At 39.2% G+C, this 23,241-nt stretch overlaps 1 protein-coding gene across 3 annotated transcripts in view; it reads left to right on the top strand.

Annotated features, from left to right (window-relative positions):
- The window catches only part of RASA2 (RAS p21 protein activator 2), a 95,095-nt gene that overhangs the window by 50,605 nt on the left and 21,249 nt on the right, over positions 1 to 23,241 (top strand). For all 3 annotated transcript variants that reach the window (XM_023749594.1, XM_023749592.1, XM_023749593.1), the window contains exons 8-16: positions 71 to 172; positions 9,508 to 9,664; positions 11,888 to 12,036; positions 12,896 to 13,010; positions 13,442 to 13,516; positions 14,220 to 14,343; positions 16,825 to 16,931; positions 20,017 to 20,100; positions 20,523 to 20,600. In XM_023749594.1, the coding sequence (XP_023605362.1) occupies positions 71 to 172; positions 9,508 to 9,664; positions 11,888 to 12,036; positions 12,896 to 13,010; positions 13,442 to 13,516; positions 14,220 to 14,343; positions 16,825 to 16,931; positions 20,017 to 20,100; positions 20,523 to 20,600 (991 nt within the window). The remainder of the gene's footprint in view (positions 1 to 70; positions 173 to 9,507; positions 9,665 to 11,887; positions 12,037 to 12,895; positions 13,011 to 13,441; positions 13,517 to 14,219; positions 14,344 to 16,824; positions 16,932 to 20,016; positions 20,101 to 20,522; positions 20,601 to 23,241) is intronic.

Below are 23,241 nucleotides of genomic sequence, written 5' to 3' on the forward strand. Positions count from 1 at the left end.
AAGCTATTTGGTGGTGTGTGTTCTCTTAAGCATTGTTTGCAAACAAATAAAGCCAGTTTTAAATTTTCAGGATTGACTTGTGGAACAATGGAAACCTGGTCCAAGATATTTTCCTAGGGGAGATTAAGGTTCCTGTGAACGTGTTAAGAAATGATACCTCTCATCAAGCCTGGTAAGAAAACAAACATTCTAGTGAACTCTCTGTATTATACTGTACATGCAAATAAATGCTTACAATAATCATAATGAAATAAGCCGAAATCATTAACATTAATTGATCTGGTCAGTAATTTATTGTTGCAGAAATGTAAGTACATTGACCTCTGGTACTGAGACAAAAGTACTGAATTGTCTAGGGATATTTTTCTGTTTAAAAACTAAATCCTATCTCTAAGGGGATATGGAAAACATTTTAAACATCACATAAGAGTTGCCCACATAAGACGATGCTTGGTCACAAATTAACATCTGCAGTTGAGAAGCTTCGTTAATGGTCATGAAAACTATGGATGTTTGAAGGCAAAGGGTTTGTTGTAGGGAATCAGCTGTTTATGGGATCTAACCAGTGGTTCTTCACCACACCCCATTGAAACGCACTATAGATGGCCCTGATGTTATTTTCTAAATGTCTAGGGTCTGGGTATTGTTGAGCTGATTCAGTTAATACACTTTCAGGACTCTGGTGGTCACAACATTATTTTACCTTTTATGACTCTTAATAGTGACATTAAACTGATGTTAAACTAAACTTAATGCTTAGGCATTAAATTGGTGTTAGCTTCCTTAGCAGAATTGGTGTACAGCTATTATTTGTTCTGTTTATGGTACTTGGAAGCTCTGTATCCAGTCCTTCCCAATTGGTTGCCCCGCAGCCCTCATGCTAGACTTGGGTTTCAGCTGAGTGTGAAAGAACATGCTTTTCTCATTTACTAAACTTTTAAGGCCCACTTTTTAGAACTTGGTTTCAGTTGCCTGAAAGAGGAGTTGAAACTGAGTGTTTAGATGTTTCTTACCATGGGCACCAGTCTCGTTTGTCTTTAGAAGAGCCTGCCTCTCCTGATTGGCCATCAGACATTCTTCCCTGTGGACTCTGTTGTCCTCAAGCAGTTATCCCTTGAAGACTGATTTTTAGACTCTCAAAATTTTTATTTTTTAGCTCTTGCTAATACAAATCTAAGATTTATTGGCCTTTATGGTGGCATTTTGTATGTTATAATTTCTAAAATGCATTCACAGAAGAGGGAAAAATTAAACTTAGTCACTGTGAAAAATTAATAAACATTTGTCACCTTCCCACCCGCCCCCATCTCCACATGTCTTCTTTCACCTTCCATAAAGTTCTGTACATTTTAAAATGAAAATTTTGAACTCAATATTTTTAGTCTTTAAAATAATATGCCAAACTACTCATTCCAAAATAAAAAGTAAGTTGTGCCTCCCAGAGCCCCTCAAAGTGAAATGTGCCACTTAGCCTGTATATTAAGTAAGACTATCTCCAGGCAGGCCCTCCCAATGTGGCAAAACTTTGTCCAACTACCTTGGCAGGATGGAAGAACACTGACAAACAGAAATTAAATTTATTCCTATAGATTTTTTTTTTTTTGCCAATAGTATTTTAAAATAACTTGCCAAAGTATAAGTGCTAAATTTTGTCTAGTATGAAATAGGGACATCTGCTAATTTATTTATGCTCCCATAGATGTAATGTAGAAATTAAATTCCTTTTAAGTAGAAATTATTAAACTCTTAGCCTCCTTTGTCAGTTGTAGAGCTATAGCATCCCCTTGTGGAATTGATGGCAACTGCAGGAACACTCAAGAAAAGCTTCATTTACCTTATAAGTCTTCAGGCATATTCTTTCTAATCTTGATATTAAGAAAGATATAGAATAATGATCAGTAATGTTTTAAAAGCATCAATTTGATTTTTCATAGAATTTCTACTTAGTATTTATCTATTATAATCCTTGTCTGAAAACTGATTTTTGATGGTTCCAATTTGATTTTATCCTCAAATTAAACATGATTCAGTCATTTCCCATTCCTTTCTTGGCTCTTCAGTTCCATAGTAATTTTTGATGGTTCCAATTTGATTTTATCCTCAAATTAAACATGATTCAGTCATTTCCCATTCCTTTCTTTAACTTGAACCTATGTAGGTACTAGAATTTTATTTTGACTTTTTGAATAAGTAATATACTTACATGGTTCACAGTTCAAAAAGTAGAATATGTCACCTGCTTTTGTCCTCCAGCTAAACAGTTTCCTTCTTCTGAGGCAGCCACTGTTTTTGAGTTTTGAACAGTTCAAAAAGTAGAATATGTCACCTGCTTTTGTCCTCCAGCTAAACAGTTTCCTTCTTCTGAGGCAGCCACTGTTTTTGAGTTTTGAAAATATTTTATGTATATACAGGCAAATACACATATATTCTTCTTTCCCTTTCTTTACACAAAGGGACATATTCTGTACCTTGTTTTTTTCACTTATCAATTTAGTAGAATCTCAGTAAGTATTTGGTGTCTCTCTGACCATGGTTAAGACTCTGGCCCTAGCTAGTTTGGCTCAGTGGATAGAGCGCCGGCCTGTGGACTGAAGGGTCCCAGCTTTGATTCTGGTCAAGAGCACATGCCCAGGTTGCGGGCTCAGTCCCCAGTAGGGGGTGTGCAGGGGACAGCTGATCAGTGATTCTCTCTCATCATTGATGTTTCTATCTCTCTCTTCCCCTTCCTTACTCTCTGAAATCAATCTATATATATATACACACACAGTGGGGCCTTGACTTACGAGTTTAATTCGTTCGGAGACCGAGCTCGTTAAGGAGCTCGTTAACTCAAATTACTGTCAACTCAATGCAAAAAATCGGCGAGAAACAGCTGGTATCTCAAAAAACTCGTTAGTTGGGACACTCGTAAGTCAAGGCCCCACTGTATATGTGTGTGTGTGTGTGTGTGTGTGTGTATTTTAAAGCCTATTTCTCTAAAAGAAAAAAAAAGAATATAGACTCTGGAACCAAATGCTTTGGTCCAAATCCATCTCTGCCATTAACTACCGGTGTGACCTTGGATAAATTACTTCACCTCTTTGCCTTGCTTTCTTTGGCTATAAAATAGGGGTAACACAATTAATATCTCCACCCCAAAGTTGTTAAAGGGTGAAATTAGTTCAAATAAAGTGAGCTGCAAGTACTATGACCATGGGCATAGCTCATGTTCTTACCATTGTAGTTATTGCTGCTATCATTACCATTATTCTGCATCAGTACATATAGAATTTCTATATCCTTTTTTTTTTCTTTTTTTGGTACCAGTATTCCTTTGTTTGGAATACTATAAATAAAAAGGATGTAGTTTAATCACATTTCACCAGTTACCTCAATGTCAGAGAACTTAATGTGTGTAAAACTATTGTATAATTATACAGATTGGTACAACAATTTGCACCCAGATGATTTAAAAGTGTACATTAAGAAAAGAAAATAGATATAAATATATTTTCATGTTATATTTTTTAATTTTGAAAGTAAGATTCAAATAGTGAAACAAATGGTTGGGGATTTTTTTTCAACATACAATAAATATGTACTTATACATACTTGAAAGTAGATTAATATTTAATTTGAGATGAGTTGGTTTCCTACTTTGCCAGTTTGAGCACCTAACCTTTAATCTCCTATTTTAGTAAAAATCAATTGATAAGGGTTATCTTTATGGAATCAGAAATATTCAAATATTATTGAGCTGCCTTTGAGCAGTTATTTTCTAGCTTATATAGCATTATGAATGAATAATTATAGTTTTTGCCTGCCTACCTCAATTTCAATTATACAGACCTTATGGTTAAACTTTCCAAATGCTGATATTTACTAGTAATTCTATTAAGGGGCTGTCAAAACTACCTGAGAGCATAAGGATTACTTTTATGCCTCTCTAGTTGTGAATGAAAAAAAAATATGTGTAGAACAACTCACTGACACTTTCATGTAATAATTTATCTTTATTTCCTGTTTCTTATTCTTTTAAACTGAAAAACTTTATTCAAAAACTAGGAAAAATGTATTTCAGATCTTCTTTTTTTTTTTTTTAGCCCTAGTCCTTAGGCATGCCAGATAGCCTCTATTTAATAAATCTTAAGGTTTTTCCCTTTAGCTCTAGTTTATACAAAATTTAATTTACGAGGTATCCTTCAGGTGATTTAAATTGAGCCTTTTGTAACAAAGTTTTAAAATAATCACATTTATATAGATAATATAACTAACTACATTTATCTATAGTTATTTATATATTTAAGTGGTAACAGTTATATGTATACAAATAACATTTACATAGTGTTTACTGTGTACCAGGCATTATTCTAAGTGCTTTACTTATGTAACTTCTTTAGAGTTGTTGTAAGGATTAAATCATTTAGACACTATTATTATCCATTTATTTAACAACAGATAAGAAAACAAGCACAGAAAGATTGAACAGTTTGCTCAAGGTCACACAGTTTGGGATTTGAACCACACTCTCTGACCCCAGAGTTTGTGCTCTTAACTAATCCTATCTAATAATAGAGAAACATGGTAATTAACTGTAACTTTGCTACCCTTCCCATTGGCTAATCAGTGAGATATGTAAATTAACTGCCAACCAAGATGGCGGCCGGCAGCCAGGCAGCTGAAGCGAACAGGAGGCTTGCTTGCTCCAGTGAAGGAGGAAGCCAAGGTTCCCCGCCTGCCGCTGCTGGGCTCTGAGCTTGCACTCTAAGAAACAATGTTGCAATTATAGAAGCTAAACAAACCCCAGAAACCTGCTTTCAGCCATCAGAGCTGGAGCTGCAACAGTGTTTCAATTATAGAAGCCAAACAAACCCAGATACCTGCTTTCAGCAGCCAAGGTCTCAGAGCTGGAGCTGAGCCTCAGAGCTAAAGCTGGCTCTCAGCTCCAGTGACAGCCATAGAAGGTAAATAAATCCCAGAATAAAAGAAAAAAAGGAGAGGTTGGGAGCTTCAGTCACCCGCCAGCCTGAAAATGGCCCTCAGCCCCTCACCCAGACTGGCCAGGCACCCCAGTGGGGACCCCCACCCTGAAGGGGGTGCGACCAGCTGCAAACAGCCATCATCCCCTCATCCAGGCTGGCCAGGCACCCAAGCGGGACCCCCACCCTGATCTGGGACACCCTTCAGGGCAAACCAGCCAGCCCCCACCCGTGCACCAGGCCTCTATCCTATATAGTAAAAGGGTAATATGCAAACTGACCCTAACAGCAGAAAGACTGGGAATGACTGGTCACTATGACACACACTGACCACCAGGGGGCAGAAGCTCAATGCAGGAGCTGCCCCCTGGTGGTCAGGGCGCTCTCACATGGGAGGAGCTCTGCTCAGCCACAAGCCAGGCTGATGGCTGCCAGTACAGCGGTGGTGGTGGTAGCCCCTCCTGCCTCCTCAGCAGCGCTAAGGATGTCAAACTGCAGTTTAGGCCTGCTCCCCGCTGGCAAGTGGACATCCCCCGAGGGCTGCCGGGCTGCCAGAGGGATGTCTGATTGCCATCTTAGGCCCAATTCCCCGGGGAGCAGGCCTAAGCCAGCAGGTGGTCATCCCCTGAGGGGTCCCAGACTGCGAGAGGGCACAGGCCGGGCTGAGGAACCCCCCTCCCCCCCACCCCCGAGTGCACAAATTTTTGTGCACCGGGCCTCTAGTCTATACTAATAAAAGAGTAATATGCTAATTAGACCAGACGTCTTCTGGATGACCATCCAGACGTCCTTCCTGACAAAGCCACCAGGCAAAGCCGCCCGCCAGCGTTCTCAGGCGCCAGCGCCTGCTGCTGGCTGCTGCCTGGAGACGGAGAAGCCGCCCGCCCCAAGGTCCCAGGCTGCAGCCAGCTGGAAAAGCCGCCTGCCCCGTGGTCCCGGGCACCAGTGCCTGTGGCTGGCTGTGACTGGCTGCGGCTGGCTGTGGCTGGGAAACGGAGAAGCCACCTACCCCGAGGTCCCAGGCTGCAGCCAGCTGGAGAAGCCGGCTGCCCATGGTCCCAGGCACCAGCGCCTGTGGTCCGGGAGATAGGTTCCCTCTTCTCCCACTGCAGTCATTACTCCAATATTCCCCTTCTCTCTGCTGCCCCGACCCAACTCCACTTTTCATCTGAAGGATAGGGAACAGAGAGAGCAATGTTAAAAGCTTACATTTTTAAGCAGGTAATGTTGGTACTTAAACATAGAAATGGAAAACTAGAGTCCTTAAGGTAACAAAGCCTAGAACGGGAGGTGACAGGGACAGGGCAAGACATATATCCATCAATCCATGTGGGGACTGAAAACTTTGCAGTGATGATAATCAGTGAAGATACGAATCAACTAAAATAGTTGACAGGGACAATTCTTCCATCTTTGAAAATATCTATATCAAGTCTGTTTAAATAGATTTTCATCTGCATAATATAACACATTCTGACAAGACCACCGCCACCAATGTGGCCAGTGTTGTGCTGCTAAATGTTTAACAACTGGCTCGCAAAGAAAACAAAACCCTGATTTATAGTATCGGCCAGTTTCTTTGTCATAAATTCTCTATCTATGGCTGATTTCGGCTGCTAATGTGATGCCACTAAATGCAGAGCTGAGGAGAAACGTGCAGTAATACACTATTATATTCCACCGGAATGACCCAAAAGATATAAATAATGTCAAGAGTCAGAAAAGTAAAGTGTAGTAAATTGAGGAGTGATGAATTTAGAGTATGTATTACCTTTGGCTTTAATGTAATGTATTCACTTTTAAGATTATATAATTTAATTTTTAATACTGACCATGTTTAACAACCAGCTTTCAAAATTCCTGAAAATTTGTTAGCCAGTAAAAGCAGGCTCCAGCACAATACTGAGTGGAGTATAATGGTTAAAGGGCATGGCTCATGGATTTGAAACAAGACTCAGCCACTTTCAGGTTTTACTGGTCAAGTTACCTGATCTCTCTATACCTCAGTGTTCCCATCTGTGTAATTATACTACCTACTGTATAGAGTTGTTGCAAAGATAAAATGAGATCTGTGTATGACACAGCACAGTACCTGAAACAATAATTCACTCAATTTGTTACAAACTGTTACTACCTCAATATGTTGTTGACAAAATTACTCTACTCATGCTGAAAGAATGAAATTTTATTGATGAGAAAAATATCTTATTTTGCGATCTACATGGAGAAAGTCAATTTTGCTTCCTAGGCAGTAGATGGTAATCTACTACTAGAAACTGAAAGGGGGAAAATGACCTCAATCAACATGATTGAGGCAATGTATTATTAGCTGGATCATAAAGCAGAGAGGATGCCATACATTCTGGGATACATCTGCAGTAAGAGGCTTCACCTCAGGTATTAATTCTGATCAACTAAGCATCAGACTTAAGATGAATAGTGAGAAGGATTCTGAGGCTGCTTCTAGACTTAGCAGGAATAGAACTTTAATACATAAGCAACAGTTACTTTGGTTAATATGGCAAGAAAAAAGCACACCATGATCTATACTAATAAAAGGGTAATATGCTAATTAGGCCGGACGTCTTCTGGATGACCATCCGCATGTCCTTCCTGACAAAGCTGGGCCCTGGGCGAAGCTGCCTCCCGGAGGTTCCGGGGCACCAGCACCTGTGGGCTGGCTGTGGCCTGGGAGACGGAGAAAGCCCCCCTGCCCCGTGGTCCCCGGGCCCCAGCCAGCCAGAGAAAGCCCCCCCCCCCTATGGTTCCCAGGGGCCTGCGGCTGCGGCCCAGGCGAAGCCACCTGCCCACCGTCCCCTGCAGCTGCAGCTGGCCCGGGCAGAGCCAGCCCAGGTCCTGGGTGCCTGTGGCCGGCCAGCGGAGGGAAGCCCAGGTCCCAGGGGCCTGCGGCCGGCTGGAGGAGGGAATCCTGGGTCCCGGGTGCGGGGCCGAGGTGGTTAGGGGCGATCAAGCCAGCAGGGGAGCAGTTAGGGGCGATCAGGCTGGCAGGCAGAAGTGGTTAGGGGCAATCAGGCAGGCAGGCCGGCGAGCGGTTAGTAGCCAGCAGTCAGGGATTGTGAGAGGAATGTCCGACTGTGGGATCAGGCCTAAACCAGCAATCGGACATCCCCCCAAGGGGTCCCAGATTGGAGAGGGTGCAGACCAGGCTGAGAGACACCCCCCCCCCCCACCGCCCATGCATGAATTTCATGCACCGGGCCACTAGTCTATATATATAAAAGCCTAAGCGACTGTTAACGACTGAACAACCAACACAACTGGTCAACCAGTCACTGTGATGCGCACTGACCACCAGGGGACAGATGCTCAATGCAGGAGCTGCCCCCTGGTGGTCAGTGCACTCCCACAACCAACTTCCCACAGCCCGCCCCCCAGCAGGCCAACCTCCTGCGGCCCCTTCCCCCGGCCAGCCGGCCAACCTCCTGGGGTCCCTCCTCCTGCCAGCTGGCCCCCCACAGACCTCGATCTCCAGGGCCAGGCCAAGGGACCCCACTCGTGCACAGATTCGTGCACCGGGCCTCTATTGTACTATAATAAATTTGTACTTCGGCATACATATTTTCGAATATGTTTAAAACTAAAAAATACTGTTTTAAGCTGTCATCAAAGATTTGAGTGGCCTTTGCCTATAAAATATTATTTAAAAGAAAATTGAAGTGCTTTCTGCTCATTGAAAAAAATGATTTTTTTTTTCAAGGAATAGATAGGACAATAAAATATTTTGAAAGTACCTATTAGATTTCAGGTTTTGGTCCTACAAGTGTCTTGATTTCTAAACATTTTTCTTCCCATGGATACTTAAGCTGTCTCTATTTTTACTTTTTATTTTTTTTTGCCTTTTAACTGAAAAAAAATCACATAAATCTGATTTTTACAAATAAACATTTTCAGTAGTTACATGGTTACTCTAATAAAATAAAAATCTATTTATAAACTTTTAAAAATTAATTTTCTTTAAAAAATAAGTTCAAATTTTTGCATAAAGAATTTCCAACAAAAAAAAAAAAAAGAATTTCCAACAAGCCTGCAAGAGGGTCAATGGGAAAATAAATAAACAAACTACCAAAGGGGCATCTATAATACTTTTAACAATAAAGATAAATTTTTAAAAAAGAATTTACAGCAAGATCATGTATGCCTTTTTGTGTAGTGTGTCTATTTCAACTAAATGCATCTTTCTTAAATTTAGTTGGTAAAAAAATAATCATTTTGATAATAATTGAATTTAAAAAAAATTTTCTAAACCCGCAAGCTTATCAAACTCTTATTCAACTCTTTGAGATCTTAATTTTTGTATTATCTATATTTTTTGTTTTTGTATAAAAATCTATTGATAGCTTTCTAGTTCAATATATAACCAATATTAAGCCTCTGAAAATTAATAGTCTGCTACTTATGAATTGTCCTCACCTTAAATATTAAGATGACTTTTGGTTTAGTTTTTTATAGCTTAGCTGTTTTTGTACCTCACCAACTTGGATGCTCAGCTCATTACCATCACATGGAATTGACTGTATTTTTATTTTAGGTACTTGCTACAACCAAGAGACAATGGAAACAAGTCATCTAAAACTGATGACCTGGGGTCTCTTCGATTGAATATATGTTATACAGAAGATTATGTGCTTCCTTCAGAGTACTATGGTCCTTTGAAAACTTTGCTGCTAAAATCACCAGATGTTCAGGTACTTTAAAAATTTGAAGTGTATGATTTAATACTAAAAAGCTATAGTAGTTATGTAAATGAGGAGGAAAAGATTTCAGAGTGTCAAGTCTTATCTACACTAATAAAAGACAAACATGCAAATTGACCATACCTTTGCTCCGCCTTAAGCCATGCCCACCAGCCAATCAGAGCAACTATATGCAGATTAACCCAACCAAGATGGAGGCCGGCAGCCACGGAGCTGGAGCAAGCAGGAGGCTTGGTTGCTCCAGTGATGGAGGAAGCCAAGCTTCCCGCCTGCCACGGCTGGCTCTGAGCTGCACTCAAGGCAACAAAGTTTCAATTATAGAAGGTAAATAAATCCCAGAATAAAAAAAGAAAAAGAAAAAAAGGAGAGGCTGGGAGCTTCCGTTGCTGGGGGGCTTGGCCAGCCTGAAAACAGCCCTCAGCCCCTCACCCAGACTGGCCAGGCACCCCAGTGGGGATCCCCCACCCTAAAGGGGGTGTGCCCAGCCTGAAAACAGCCATCAGCCCCTCACCAAGGCTGGCCAAACCTCCATGGGGTGAGGGTCCCCACTGGGGGGGGCTTGACCAGCCTGCAAACAGCCATCAGCCCCTCACCCAGGCTGGCCAGGCATCCCAGTGGGGACCCCCACCCTGAAGGGGTGTGACCAGCCTGCAAAGAGCCATCAGCCCCTCACCCAGGCTGGCCAGGCACCCCAATTGGGACCACCACCCTGAAGGGGGTGTGACCAGCTTGCAAACACTCATCAGCCTCTCACCCAGGCTGGCCAGGCACCCCAGCGGAACCCCCACCCTGATCCAGGACACCCTTCAGGGCAAACCAGCCGGCCCCCACCCGTGCACCAGGCCTCTATCCTATATAATGAAAGGGTAATATGCAAATTGACCCTAACAGCAGAATGACTGGGAATGACTGGTCACTATGACACACACTGACCACCAGGGGGCAGATGCTCAATGCAGGAGCTGTCCCCTGGTGGTCAGGGCGCTCCCACATGGGGAGCTATGCTCAGCCACAAGCCAGGCTGATGGCTGCCAGCACAGCAGTGGTGGCGGGAGCCTCTCCTGCCTCCTCAGCAGCGCTAAGGATGTCCGACTGCAGCTTAGGTCTGCTCCCTGCTGGTAAGTGGACATCCCCCGAGGGCTGCCGGGCTGCCAGAGGGATGTCTGACTGCCAGCTTGGGCCCGATCCCCCAGGGAGCAGGCCTAAGCCAGCAGGTGGACATCCTACGAGGGGTCCCAGACTGCAAGAGGGCATAGGACGGGCTGAGGGACCCCCCCAAGTGCACAAATTTTTGTGCACTGGGCCTCTATTTAAGACAATAAAAATTATATTTATATATATATATATATATATATATATATATATACACACACACACACACACACACACACACACACACACACACATACACACACACACACACACAGAGGGATGGGGAAAAGTGGTTTAACAGGTGTGAGTACAAGAAACACAGAGTTTATTCTTGTATTATTAATTTATTAATTATTGTAAACCCACTTTATTAATTACCTTCAACCTACTTTTGCCCATCCCTGTACACATATATGTATATTTAGTTCATCTGAATGACAGTATCGTGATTCCAATATGTGTTCTAATTTATCTCTTATAGTTAACTCGTGGTCCAGTGCACGAAATTCCTGTATGGGGGGGCGGGGGGGACCCTTCAGCCTGGCCTGCACCCTCTGGCAATCCAGGACCCCTCGAGGAATGTCCGACTGCCAGTTTAGGCCTGATCGCTGCAGTTGGACATCCAGCAGTCGGACATTCCTCTTGCAATCCAGGACTCCTCACTCTTAACCGCCTGCCTTCTTGCTCCTTACCGCCCGCCTGCTCACTCCTTACCACCACTTGGTTTGCTGCTCCTTAGCACTGCCGCGGAGGTGGGAGAAGCTGCCGCAGAGGCGGGAGAGGCTCCCACCACCGCCTCTGCACTCGCCAGCCGTGAGCCCGGCTTCTGGCTGAGTGGCGCTCCCACCATGGGAGCACACTGACCAGGGGCAGCTCCTGTGTTGAGCATCTGCCCCCTGGTGATCAGTGTGCATCATAGCACCCGGTCATTCCGGCCGTAACGGTCACTTAGGCTTTTATATATATAGATGAACATATTTGAATTACTTTTACAGGCTAGTGATTGAATATTTAGTTACATTTCCTTGATTTTGTGCTGTTTTCTACCTTTCTATATTCCAGCCAATATCTGCCTCAGCTGCTTACATTTTGGGTGAAATATGTCGAGATAAAAATGATGCTGTTTTGCCCCTTGTACGACTGTTGCTGCACCATGATAAACTTGTTCCTTTTGCCACTGCAGTGGCTGAATTAGACTTGAAGGATACACAGTAAGAGTTATATTAAATGTTAATTATTTGCTATTGAATTTAAACTTTAGTTTGTCAAACTGTTTCTGTAATCTTTCTTCTTTTGTATTGACCAGCTTTACTGTATCATAGTCTAAAAAGAACTGCTTAGCATTAATAAAAGGGAATTCTTTATATTTACAAACAGTATCCACCAACAGTAAAATTAACAATTAATAATAGGTGTTTTTTGGTGTTTTTTTTAACTCAGTGTCAAAATTTTCTGTTTCTAGTCTTTGCTTCTTATTATAATGATTCACATGCTGCAAATAAAATAGTAGGTCAGAAGTTTCTTTTTCCTTGTCCATTTGTATCACCCTTATGTGCACAGGTGTGGCATTATAAAAACAACAATCTGGTGGCCTCCTGTGCCTGTCACAGTCTTACACTGTTGTTATAAACACAAATATGGTTTGCTTTTTTTTTTTAATTCTTATCTGAGGATATCCTTAGAAAAAGAGAGTGGTGGGGAGAGAGAGGGGGAGAGAGAGAGAGAGAGAGAGAGAGAGGAGAGAGAGACAATTATCAATGTGAGAGAGAAACATTGATCTGTTACCCTCTGTACCCCACCCCGACTGGGGATCAAACCGGCAACCTTTCAGTGCACAGAACATTCAACCAACCGAGTTCCTCCATCCGATGCTTTTTTTAAAAAATTGTTTTCTTATATTTTCATTAAATGGTTTTTCTAAGTTTGAAAATCCTAATGGCAGCAAGCTTTTAAATGGATGGTAAAAATTACTAAGATTGTATATATGACCAAGTCAGATATCTCATATTATTGATTTGACAGCCATTGTTTAGTACACTTGTTTTCACCTTATTTCTACTTGTATTTCAGAGATGCAAACACAATTTTTAGAGGAAATTCCTTGGCTACCCGATGTCTAGATGAGATGATGAAAATAGTGGGAGGGCACTACCTGAAAGTAACGTTAAAACCTATTCTAGATGAGGTACGGAATGAATATACATACTCGGATAACAATAGTTTGCGTGGCCTTATAGCACCTGTTTCATTTAGTGATCTATTGATGGGAATGATATGATATATCCATTCATGTATTACTGAAAGAATAAGGCTGAGCACTTTAGAAGTAAAATAAGTTATTTACTGTTTCATCAGTGGAATTTTACTCAAAAGACACATTGTACTATAATCTACATAGTTTTTTGTTATTGAATTTCTGTTTAGCTAGAGTTTTATATATATGAAAATTTTTTCTATGTAGTTCTTCAGGAATATTGTATATATTATCTCTGGATGGGAGTTTTAAACTTTGTTTATTGTTTTAATTTTTACAATTAATTTGTATTATCAGAAAAGTATTTTCATTTTGCCAAATATTTTAAAAAGCATTAAATGAAACATTAATCTATTCTTCAGATATGTGAATCGTCAAAATCTTGTGAAATTGATCCTATTAGATTGAAAGAGGGAGATAATGTAGAAAATAATAAGGTAAGTCCTTGTTATTTTTATAAGTCCACTAAAATTGGCCTTAAAAGTATACCTATCTCCCATTTATGTTGTAGTAATGTTATATGGAGGAAAATAGTGCTTTTTATTCTGTACATAATGCCTATGCCATTAGCAGCATTTCCTGTGTCTAGTTTTTAGAATGTTGTTATCTCCTCATCAAGTTTCACTTTATTTTTGTTCTTGATTGTCTCTTTTTGGCTCGAGTTATAGTAGTGGAATAAGGCTACATCTAGTTTCAGCCTCATTCTGGTCGGTCCTTTAGGTTCAAACTGATCAAACTAAGTAGCACAATGACTTGGTCAGCCAACACTTAAAGTTGCCTCTGGGAAGAGTCACAGGTTTTCATTGCAGTCGATAACAGTGCCACAATGTCTGTGTGCCTGGATATCTGAGTTGTTTTCCTAATTTCCCCGGGATCATTATACTTTCTGTCGCTTCTTGTGTGGTTTAGTCCATACATTTACTTATGTCTACCTATGTCCACATCTGATATATTATCAGTAAATGAGGTCAAGATGTAAATTGTCCTTTCACTGAATGAGTTTAGAGAAGGGAAGCAGAGCTCTAGAATACTAGATAGTGACTGCCTAATTGAGCTTTTTTTCATTGCATTTTTTCCATGAAGGCTGTTGAAGATGTGTAAAAGTCAAAATCTTCATGTTTACCTTTTTAAAACCTATAGGAAAATCTGCGCTACTATGTAGACAAGTTATTCAGTACAATTATAAAGTCAAGCATGAGCTGCCCCACTGTGATGTGTGATGTCTTCTACTCTCTACGGCAAATGGCTGCGCAAAGATTTCCTAGTAAGTGCCTGTGTTACTACATCATGCCATTTCTTTTCCAGTATTTGATTTTTTGTAGATTTACTGTGTATTTGGTTTATGTGAAATGGTTTATAGGTACAGTCTTATTTAGTTTTCCAAAATAGTTCTTGCTTTTTAATGAAACATCTGATTTAATTTTCTTACAATCTCAAAACATATATTAAGTTTTATTTTAATATAATGACAACTTTATACAAATCAAAATCAGCATTCTTTTTAAGAAAGGCAAAATTTAGAACTATAACATTATATAAATAAACCTTTATACCAGGTGCTTATGAGATTGTTAAATATAATAAACAAAAACACCTTTGTTATTTGTACTAAATCCCTTTTCTACTTGCATACATTCAGATGGTGAGAATTTTTAGTTCCATAAAAATGACTAGATCTGACAGCTTGAGAATTACAGGTTTTGGGGGTGATAAATTTTTACAGAAATGGTTTTAGACATTAAAAACATCTCTGTTGTAATATACATAGAATTTTGAGGTACATATGTCAGTAACTGGCGTGTTTTAATTTTGCACAGTAGCATTGTCAAGGCTTTGCTTAGTAGAAACATTTTATAAAATTAAGAGTTGCTATCTCTGATTGTCAATACTTGGAAGTATTCTAATTATATGCATCTCTGATAAGTAAGTAAACTTGCTATAGCTGTCTTTCCAGATCTACCTGTAGTAGGGCAAAGGGAGGAGGGGGAAGATAAGGCAGCTACTTAAATTATCAATCTTACCCAGCTGTGTGAAACCTTAAATTTATTTCTATAACCATCTGAAGAGATTTTGTTATTTTTATTGATTTTAGAAAGAGAGGAAGGGAGAGAGAGATGGAGAGGGAGACAGACAGAGACATCAATTTGAGAGTGAAACATTGATCAGTTGCCTCCTGTGTGTGCCCTGACTGGAGATTGAACCTGAAATCTTTCGGTGTACGGGAAGACACGCCAACCAACTGAGCCACACCGGCTAAGGCATATCACGTTCTTTTAAGTATGAATGTGTACACGTGTGTGCAGTTATCTGACCCTCCACTAAATTTACCCAGTGCTAAGGTGGTGGGGCTGAATTGTCCAACTAGCATATAGATAAATTAAGATCTAGATGACTTTACTAATTATAGTGAAGCGTAAACACTTAACCTCACATAAGTATACTAAATCTGCTCTTTGAAACAAAAATAAGGGGAGCAGAGACACTAACATATGGAAAGATGAAATGCTGACTGAAATTATATTTTGGTGAGTTAGATCATGGTAACTACATTGAATGCTTAGTGACTGAACAGACACATGCTAGCCTATATTATCTCCTACTCTCATCTATACAGTACCACATGAGGCAGGTATTGCTCCCCTTAGGTAGATAATGAAACAGGTTTAGAGAAGTTTAAGTAACTTGCACAAGATTCATGACATGGCCAGTGGGCAAGCAGGTTCTCCAGCCTGGGTCTGGTCTGTTCCAAAGTGTGCACTAGGCACAGAACTCTACCCAGTTATCTTGGCCTAAAATATGCTTTATCTGTTTAATTCTTGTTTATGTAAATAATCTAAAACACATTTTTTATTTTTCATAAGTGCAAAAGTATCTCCTTGACTGACTTGTTGTTGACTTAAATATTAATGTCTTCATATCCTCAGTTGATTACAGTGGTGATATTTTTATTACCAAGAATTTTTATAGTTTCTCATTTGTCCTTATCACTCTGGGAAGAAGATGGGTTGGGAAGCGGGGAGGCAATGAGTGGGGAGCAGGTAGTATTGAAGAATTACAAATAAATGACTTGTCCGTGACTGCCTTTTGAGTGACTTACAAGAATTAGAACTCAAACCAAATCCAGACATTCGTGCTCTCCCCACCTGCTTCTTTCCCGTCTGATTGTTGGGTTAAGTATAGGCTCCAGTCTGAAATGAAAGCTGTAGGTTAATGATCAGAGCCCAAGTTGTCTCCATTTCATTTGTGGTTTTGATGGAATATGGATAGTTTTTTAAAAGTAAAGGTTTTAGCCTAATTGTTTTAATGGCATAGTCTTTGATATAATCAAGATTTCTGAGGGGAAAATTAAAACAATATCGTAAAACTGAAAATCTCCTATCCAAGTCTTCAGGGATTCAGTATTGCCACTAGGTAGTGCTAGATACTACTTTTATTTTTGTTGTAATTTCAGGAGTCTCTTCTTGCAGATTGAGGAAAGAAGTATGTTTCCAAATTAAAATATTTCTGAAAATCTAGCGGCTTTGCCTTTCATTTTATGAGTGATTTTAGATTTTTTTTTTAGTCATAGGATTTTTTCTTTTAATTTAGTCATAATCATCACTATCATCTCATCAATTCAGTCCTAACTAGGCAAATTATATTGATCTCCTATTTAGTTTACATGTTTTCTCAATATTTTTTACTTTGTCATCTTTGTTTTTTAATTAGTTTTTGTGCATGACATTTCACCATTTTTTTCCTGCAGATGACCCTCATGTTCAGTATTCTGCAGTGAGCAGCTTTGTATTTCTTCGTTTCTTTGCTGTAGCCGTAGTATCACCTCATACTTTTCATTTGCGACCTCACCATCCAGTAAGTGTTGTTCTTCTCAAAGCTTTATTCCATTTTTATTTATTTTTATTAAAATGAAGAAAAGGTAAAATAGGCCACTTACACTTAGCTATGTTTTCTTATACTTAAATTCACTGGGCATTTTTCTTGGCCATTTTAATCTTTTAGAGAAGGCTGAAAATTCTATTTTTTGTTATTGCTGTTAAAACATATTACACAGAATAATAAAATATTGATAATTGTTGAAGCTTGGTGATGGATACAAAGAAGATTCATTACATTTTCCATATGCTATTGTGTATATTTGTAAATTTCCATAATATAAGGGTAATTTTTTAAATTAGTTATATGTTTAGTTTAACCTTGCAGATGTTTTTAAATCTTACAGAAGTTAAAAGAGGCTCATTTCTAAAAGGTTTAGAAACTTTTATTGGAACATAATTTGTTTCATATCTCCATATTTTTGCTTTTTATTCACCTGAGATGCTATTATAACTATGAAACTTAAAACTCTTTTAAAGCATATAATCTTTTTGTTGTGAAGTCCTACTTAATTACTTAAACAGGAGTCTACACCACATAGATTTACATTTCTTAACACTTTAAAACTCCTTATTTTTCCTGTTTGTGTTTCATTCTCATACAGTGTATTTCTGCTGATTCTTTAACCTTTTATGTCCCAAATATTTTATAATCTTATCTAATTGCTTTTGTTGCTGATTTGTATAACAAATAATAATAACCAAAATTTATTTAGTTCTTACTTTGTACTAGGCTTTGTTCTAGGTACTTTATATGTTTTAACTTAGTCCTCCCAATAACCCTGTGAGGTAAATTCTGTTATCATCCCCATTTGCAGAGAAGCAAATCACAATTCAGTAATATCTCCAAGGTCAAACAACTAATAAAATATTATTTGATCTCACTCAGTTTGAATGGAATTAAACCAAATTCTGACTCAGTCAGTCTTCCCAGTGTGTGAGCTTACTTACCCCTCTTAGGCAGTCAGGTGTTGGAACACCTATACTGTGTCAAACACTGCTCAGCACTGGGGAGGCCGTGATGAGAAAGACCTCCCTGCCCTTAAGAAACTCACCGAGCCCTAACCAGTTTAGCACAGTGGCTAGAGCAGGGGTGGGCAAACTTTTTGACTCGAGGGCCACAATGGGTTCTTAAACTGGACCGGAGGGCCGGAACAAAAGCATGGATGGAGTGTTTGTGTGAACTAATATAAATTCAAAGTAAACATCATTACATAAAAGGGTACGGTCTTTTTTTTTTTTTAGTTTTATTCATTTCAAACGGGCCAGATCCGGCCCGCGGGCTGTAGTTTGCCCACTGCTGGGCTAGAGCGTCGGCCTGCGGACTGAAAGGTCCCAGGTTTGATTCCGGTCAAGGGCATGTACCTTGGTTTCGGGCACATCCCCAGTGGAGGGTGTGCAGGAGGCAGCTGACCGATGTTTCTCTCTCATCGATGTTTCTAACTCTCTATCCCTTCCCCTTCCTCTCTGTAAAAAATCAATTAAAATATATTAAAAAAAAAAAAAAGAAAGAAAGAAACTCACCAACTGATACAGTGTATAGAGGACCCATGGTTTTGGGGGTTAAACTGGGCTCTGAGGGCCACTCCTCCTCTTGACATTGGCCACTCATTTAACTTTGAGAACTGAATGGACCATGCTGCTTTGGCAGCAACATATCCTTTCTTGTGCAAAGAACAAACGGTCTGTGAGTAACTGCAGCAGTGAGAGGGCCAGTGTCCTTTTGTCCACATGCTGTTCTGTCTATGACTCTGTCGCTGAAGCTGTACTGAACTCGGGAAGCAAAAGCTTCGCAGCAGTACTCTGGACATAAATGGAACTCCTACCTCTGAGCTTGTGACCCTGCCATATATTCAGACTTTAGTTTGCATATTCCTGTAACAGATGTTGCAGTAAAGTCCTTCTAAGCATAAACTCTTGTTATTTTAGATCACTTTTCACATGCCAGAAGGTCTGCTTCATACTGGCATATATTGTTTACTTTAAAGTATAACCTTATCCCTTCTTCTTAAGAAGCTCTCATTCTAATTGGGGAAATAGGGAAAATATATAAGGTATGTAATCTAAAGCTACATGTATAAATCTAAACCTAACACCTGATTAGCACCAGGTAAGAAGTATAGACAGTTCCTACTATACAAATTCAGAGCCAGTGAGGATCCCAGGAACCTGGGGTGATGACATTGTCAAGGCCAGTGATGAAATTTATAGAGTGATTGGGGAGGAAAACCAATGAAAGTTCACAGGATTTTACATTTAGAAGTTCTGTGAATTTTGAGAAGCCAGTTTTAGTATAGTAAAAGAGAAGAAGAAAATCAGATTGCAGAAGATTAAAGACTAAATAGGTGAGTGTAGTTTTACTAAGAAATATATCAAAAGTGAGCTAGGCCTGCTGCTAAAACATGGGCACTCAGGCATGTACACATGTGTGTATATACACACATGAATGAATAATTTCTAAAAAACACTAATTTTAAAACATGGGTTGCATTAACATTGACACAGTAGGTCACGAAACCTTGGATAATGAACCCAATAGTTACCCTCTGCTTAGATCCGATATGAAGTAGGTGACTTCTCATTGCCTAATTTGAATTTAGGTCTTTGCTTCCAGGTGGAAAGTCTTGATTGCATAAACCATATAAATTATTGAATATGTTTAGAAGTGGATTGGGAACTACCATTTTAAGTTATAAGGTAGAAAAAAGTAGATGCCATTGACATTTCAAAAGTGAATACAATTTATTAGGTAATTCAAGCTGCCATACTATACAAAACAACATATATATGATATTGATTAAATTATAGCTTTCAAAAGTGACACATCATAAATATAATTACTTTTGGAGGAATTATCAATTATATGTGGCTTCTTTAGTCTCTTTATTCCTTAGTCCAATGAATTATGCCCATCCTTAGCTAGATTTTAACTACATTGCTTTGAATGAACATTTTTAGTCATTGTTTGTAGAGCAATGTAGCCCATTCACTCTGTTCTACATTTTTATACAAATTCTGGTTTTTTAAAACTTAACAGGAGTTTTGTGTCTTTTTACATTCTTTAGGATGCACCAACAATTAGAACATTAACTCTCATCTCAAAAACCATTCAGACTTTGGGAAGCTGGGGGAGTTTGTCCAAAAGCAAGGTAAGTCTTTGCATCCTTGCTTTGTATTCACACTTCTAAATGTTGTCCTACCCTGTGCCCCCTTCTCTCTCAACTCATTCCCTTCTAAATTAAAAGCAGAGCAAAACCCAAAATGCATAGATTGCACAGATGCAGTAGCTGTCTTTTAGATAGATTCTGTGTCTTAGTCACCTGTTACAGACAGATTCTAGGAAGGGGAGCAGGTCTGGTAAATAGATGCTAGAGCCTCCTGTTTATTCGTGGGCACTATAATCATCTAACACTATTGAGGCAATCTTCAGCTCCAAGCCCTAGAACTCTCTTAAGATATATGATTGACTCCTTTTAGGGCTTAATCCTCAGCTTTATTAAAGATATAGTCCACTGTATTCAGTTCTCTACTTAATATATTATATAAATCCTGTGGTTTTTTTTTTCTTTAGTCAAGTTTCAAGGAGACATTCATGTGTGAATTTTTTAAAATGTTTCAAGAGGAAGGATACATTCTAGCAGTTAAAAAGGTATGATTGTTTTACTCTGAAAATATTAACATTTCTTATCATAGAGCATTGGGGAAATAACATTTCATAATATTCCTAAGAGTTAATCTTTAGTTTAAAAAAATAATGTAAAACTATCCATCAACTATAACAAGGCTGTCGTCCCCCCCCGCCCCCCCCGCCATTTCTCCTCCCACTCAAAACTATGGGTTTTTTAGCTTTGGAAACACTAAATGAGTGTTGGCAATAGCTACTATTACCAGTGTCTTAATAACACAAATTATAAGTGTCCGGAGTTAGGGCTTTTCAACAGTGGCACTATTGGCAATTTACTACAGGTAATTCTAGATTGTGAAGGGCTATCTTGTACATTTTAGGATGTTTAGCAGCATCCCTGACCTCCACAATTAGACACCAGTAACATGCCTCTAATTTGACAACCAAAAATGTCTTTAAACAGCCAAATGACCCTGAAAGACAAAAATTGCCTCTGATTGAGAACCTCTGGTCTTAGGGGTAAAGGCTTAGTATGTGCCTGATATATAGTAGTAAAAAATATATGAATTACTGGATATTTTATAAACAGTATAGGCTTATGATAGCAATATACAAAAATTGTTATACTTAGAAACTGAAAATGTTTTGAAAGGATCTAAAATTTCTCAAGTCTTTAGTTTTGAATCATTCTAAACAAAATGTAGCATTACTATAATACCCTAAAAATTTGTTAAGAAAAATTGTTTTGAAGTATATATCTAAACTTGCCTTGAAGAAAGTACTATATCTTATTTATCACAGTTTTAACTTAGTTAATTCAAATTAGCAAAGCCAAATTTTAAAGATTTCATTCAATTTCTGCAACATGATTCACAGCTGATTGCCAAGAGTATATTTTGTAGAAGTCTGTTTGTACTTTTTTTGTACTTTTAAAATTTATACAGGGACTCAGTAAATGAAAATGATAATTTAAAAAATTAAAGCCTGTTGTAATCTTTTCATCTAGAATAGTGCGAGCTCAATAGGATTCAGAGTTATAACCTATTTTCTCCTGAAGCAGTGGCCAACGTCACTAGTGAGAATAATACAAGTGAGAAGTTTGGGTTTATAAGCTTTTGCACTTTATAGTGCAAAATATAGTAAAATAACTCAAAATTATTTTAAGCAACCATTGAAGGCTTTTGAGGAGAAAGTCTTTCAAAAGAGTAGGCAGAGAAAAAGCTGCCCTTTTTTTTATGGGACATTGTTTAAACATTTGTGGGACAGTGTAGGCAGACTTTTGTTTATGATCTACTGTTGTTGTTTTGTTTTATAGTTGTTTTTCTATTTTTTTTATGACTTAGGCCATAGCAGCATCTGATTTTATTTTCCCTGGTATAATCAGAATATGTTGAGTTTATAAGGTCAGTGGAGAAAGTATGTAAGGGTGCCAGGTGTCTAGTCTGTTCTTCATCTGCCCTCAGTCACCCACTCACATTCTCATGGTGCTATCACCATAGCCTGTCTTATGCCAGATTTGGTTCCAGGCTCCTAAGCTAGCATAGGCTATTTTGCCCTGATATAAGAGTTTTCTTTATTATTCACTAGCTTGCAAAAGCTTATAAACCCAAACTTCTCACTTGTATTATTCTCGCTAGTGACGTTGGCCACTGCTTCAGGAGAAAATAGGTTATAACTCTGAATCCTATGCTAGTCCCACAGTGTTTAGGAAGTGAACCTGGATAGGTCTATAAACAAATGACCATATAATTTCATGTCCAAACCTGGATACTTTCAAGAATAAAAAAGGAATCCTATTTGACTATGTTGGGACCACATTTATAGACAAGGATAGCCCTGAGCACACTGGAACCTATAGTCCATCTTAATTATTGTTTTCTTTCACTTTGTCTAACTGTATTTACCCCATAGTTTCTTTGTATATAACAAATAAATGTAATAATTATCGTAAATATTTGTCAAATAAATCAGTGCCTTCAGGCAAAATTAAGAAATGAAACCTTCAGATAAGTCTGTTACCTCCATTAGCGGGTGGTCCACAGTGAGAACTAAAGATGTGATAGGTCACGTCTTTAGTTCCCTTAGATACTCCTTCTATATCACCCTCACACGTGTAATGCAGGAGAAACTCTGCCCTCATTCTTTCACTTGCCAAGATTTCCTTCCAGCAAACTAGAAGTGAACATCCCATTGAAAAATGTGGGTTCTGGCAGGTAATTCACAGCCAGTTTTAGGAGAAAATGGCTGTTCCCATAAATTCTATTTACATTAGGCACTGGTGCCTCAATATCATCCTTATTGGAATGTACTTTGTTTTTGTTTGTTTGTTTTTTAAGTTCTAAATGGGACAACATAGAAAAGTACAAAGGAAAAAGTAAGGACTGCTCTGGTTGGTGTAGTTCAGTGGTTAGAGCATTGGCCCCTAAGGGTCTCAGGTACAATTCCCAGCCAAGGACATGTACCTGGGTTGCAGGTTCATTCCCCAGCCCAGGCGGGACACCATGTGGGAGGCAACCAATCGCTGTTTTGCACGCGCTCTCTCTCTCTCACTTTCTCGCTCTCGCTCTCTCTTTCCCTCTCCCCCTCTCCCCCCTCCCTCCATCCTTCTCTCCCTTTCACTCTCTCTAAAAATCAATAAAAAAATCTTTTTTTTTAAAAAAGAAGT

This window comes from Myotis lucifugus, unplaced genomic scaffold, assembly GCF_000147115.1.
Source record: "Myotis lucifugus unplaced genomic scaffold, Myoluc2.0 scaffold_8, whole genome shotgun sequence".
Taxonomy (NCBI): Eukaryota; Metazoa; Chordata; class Mammalia; order Chiroptera; family Vespertilionidae; genus Myotis; species Myotis lucifugus.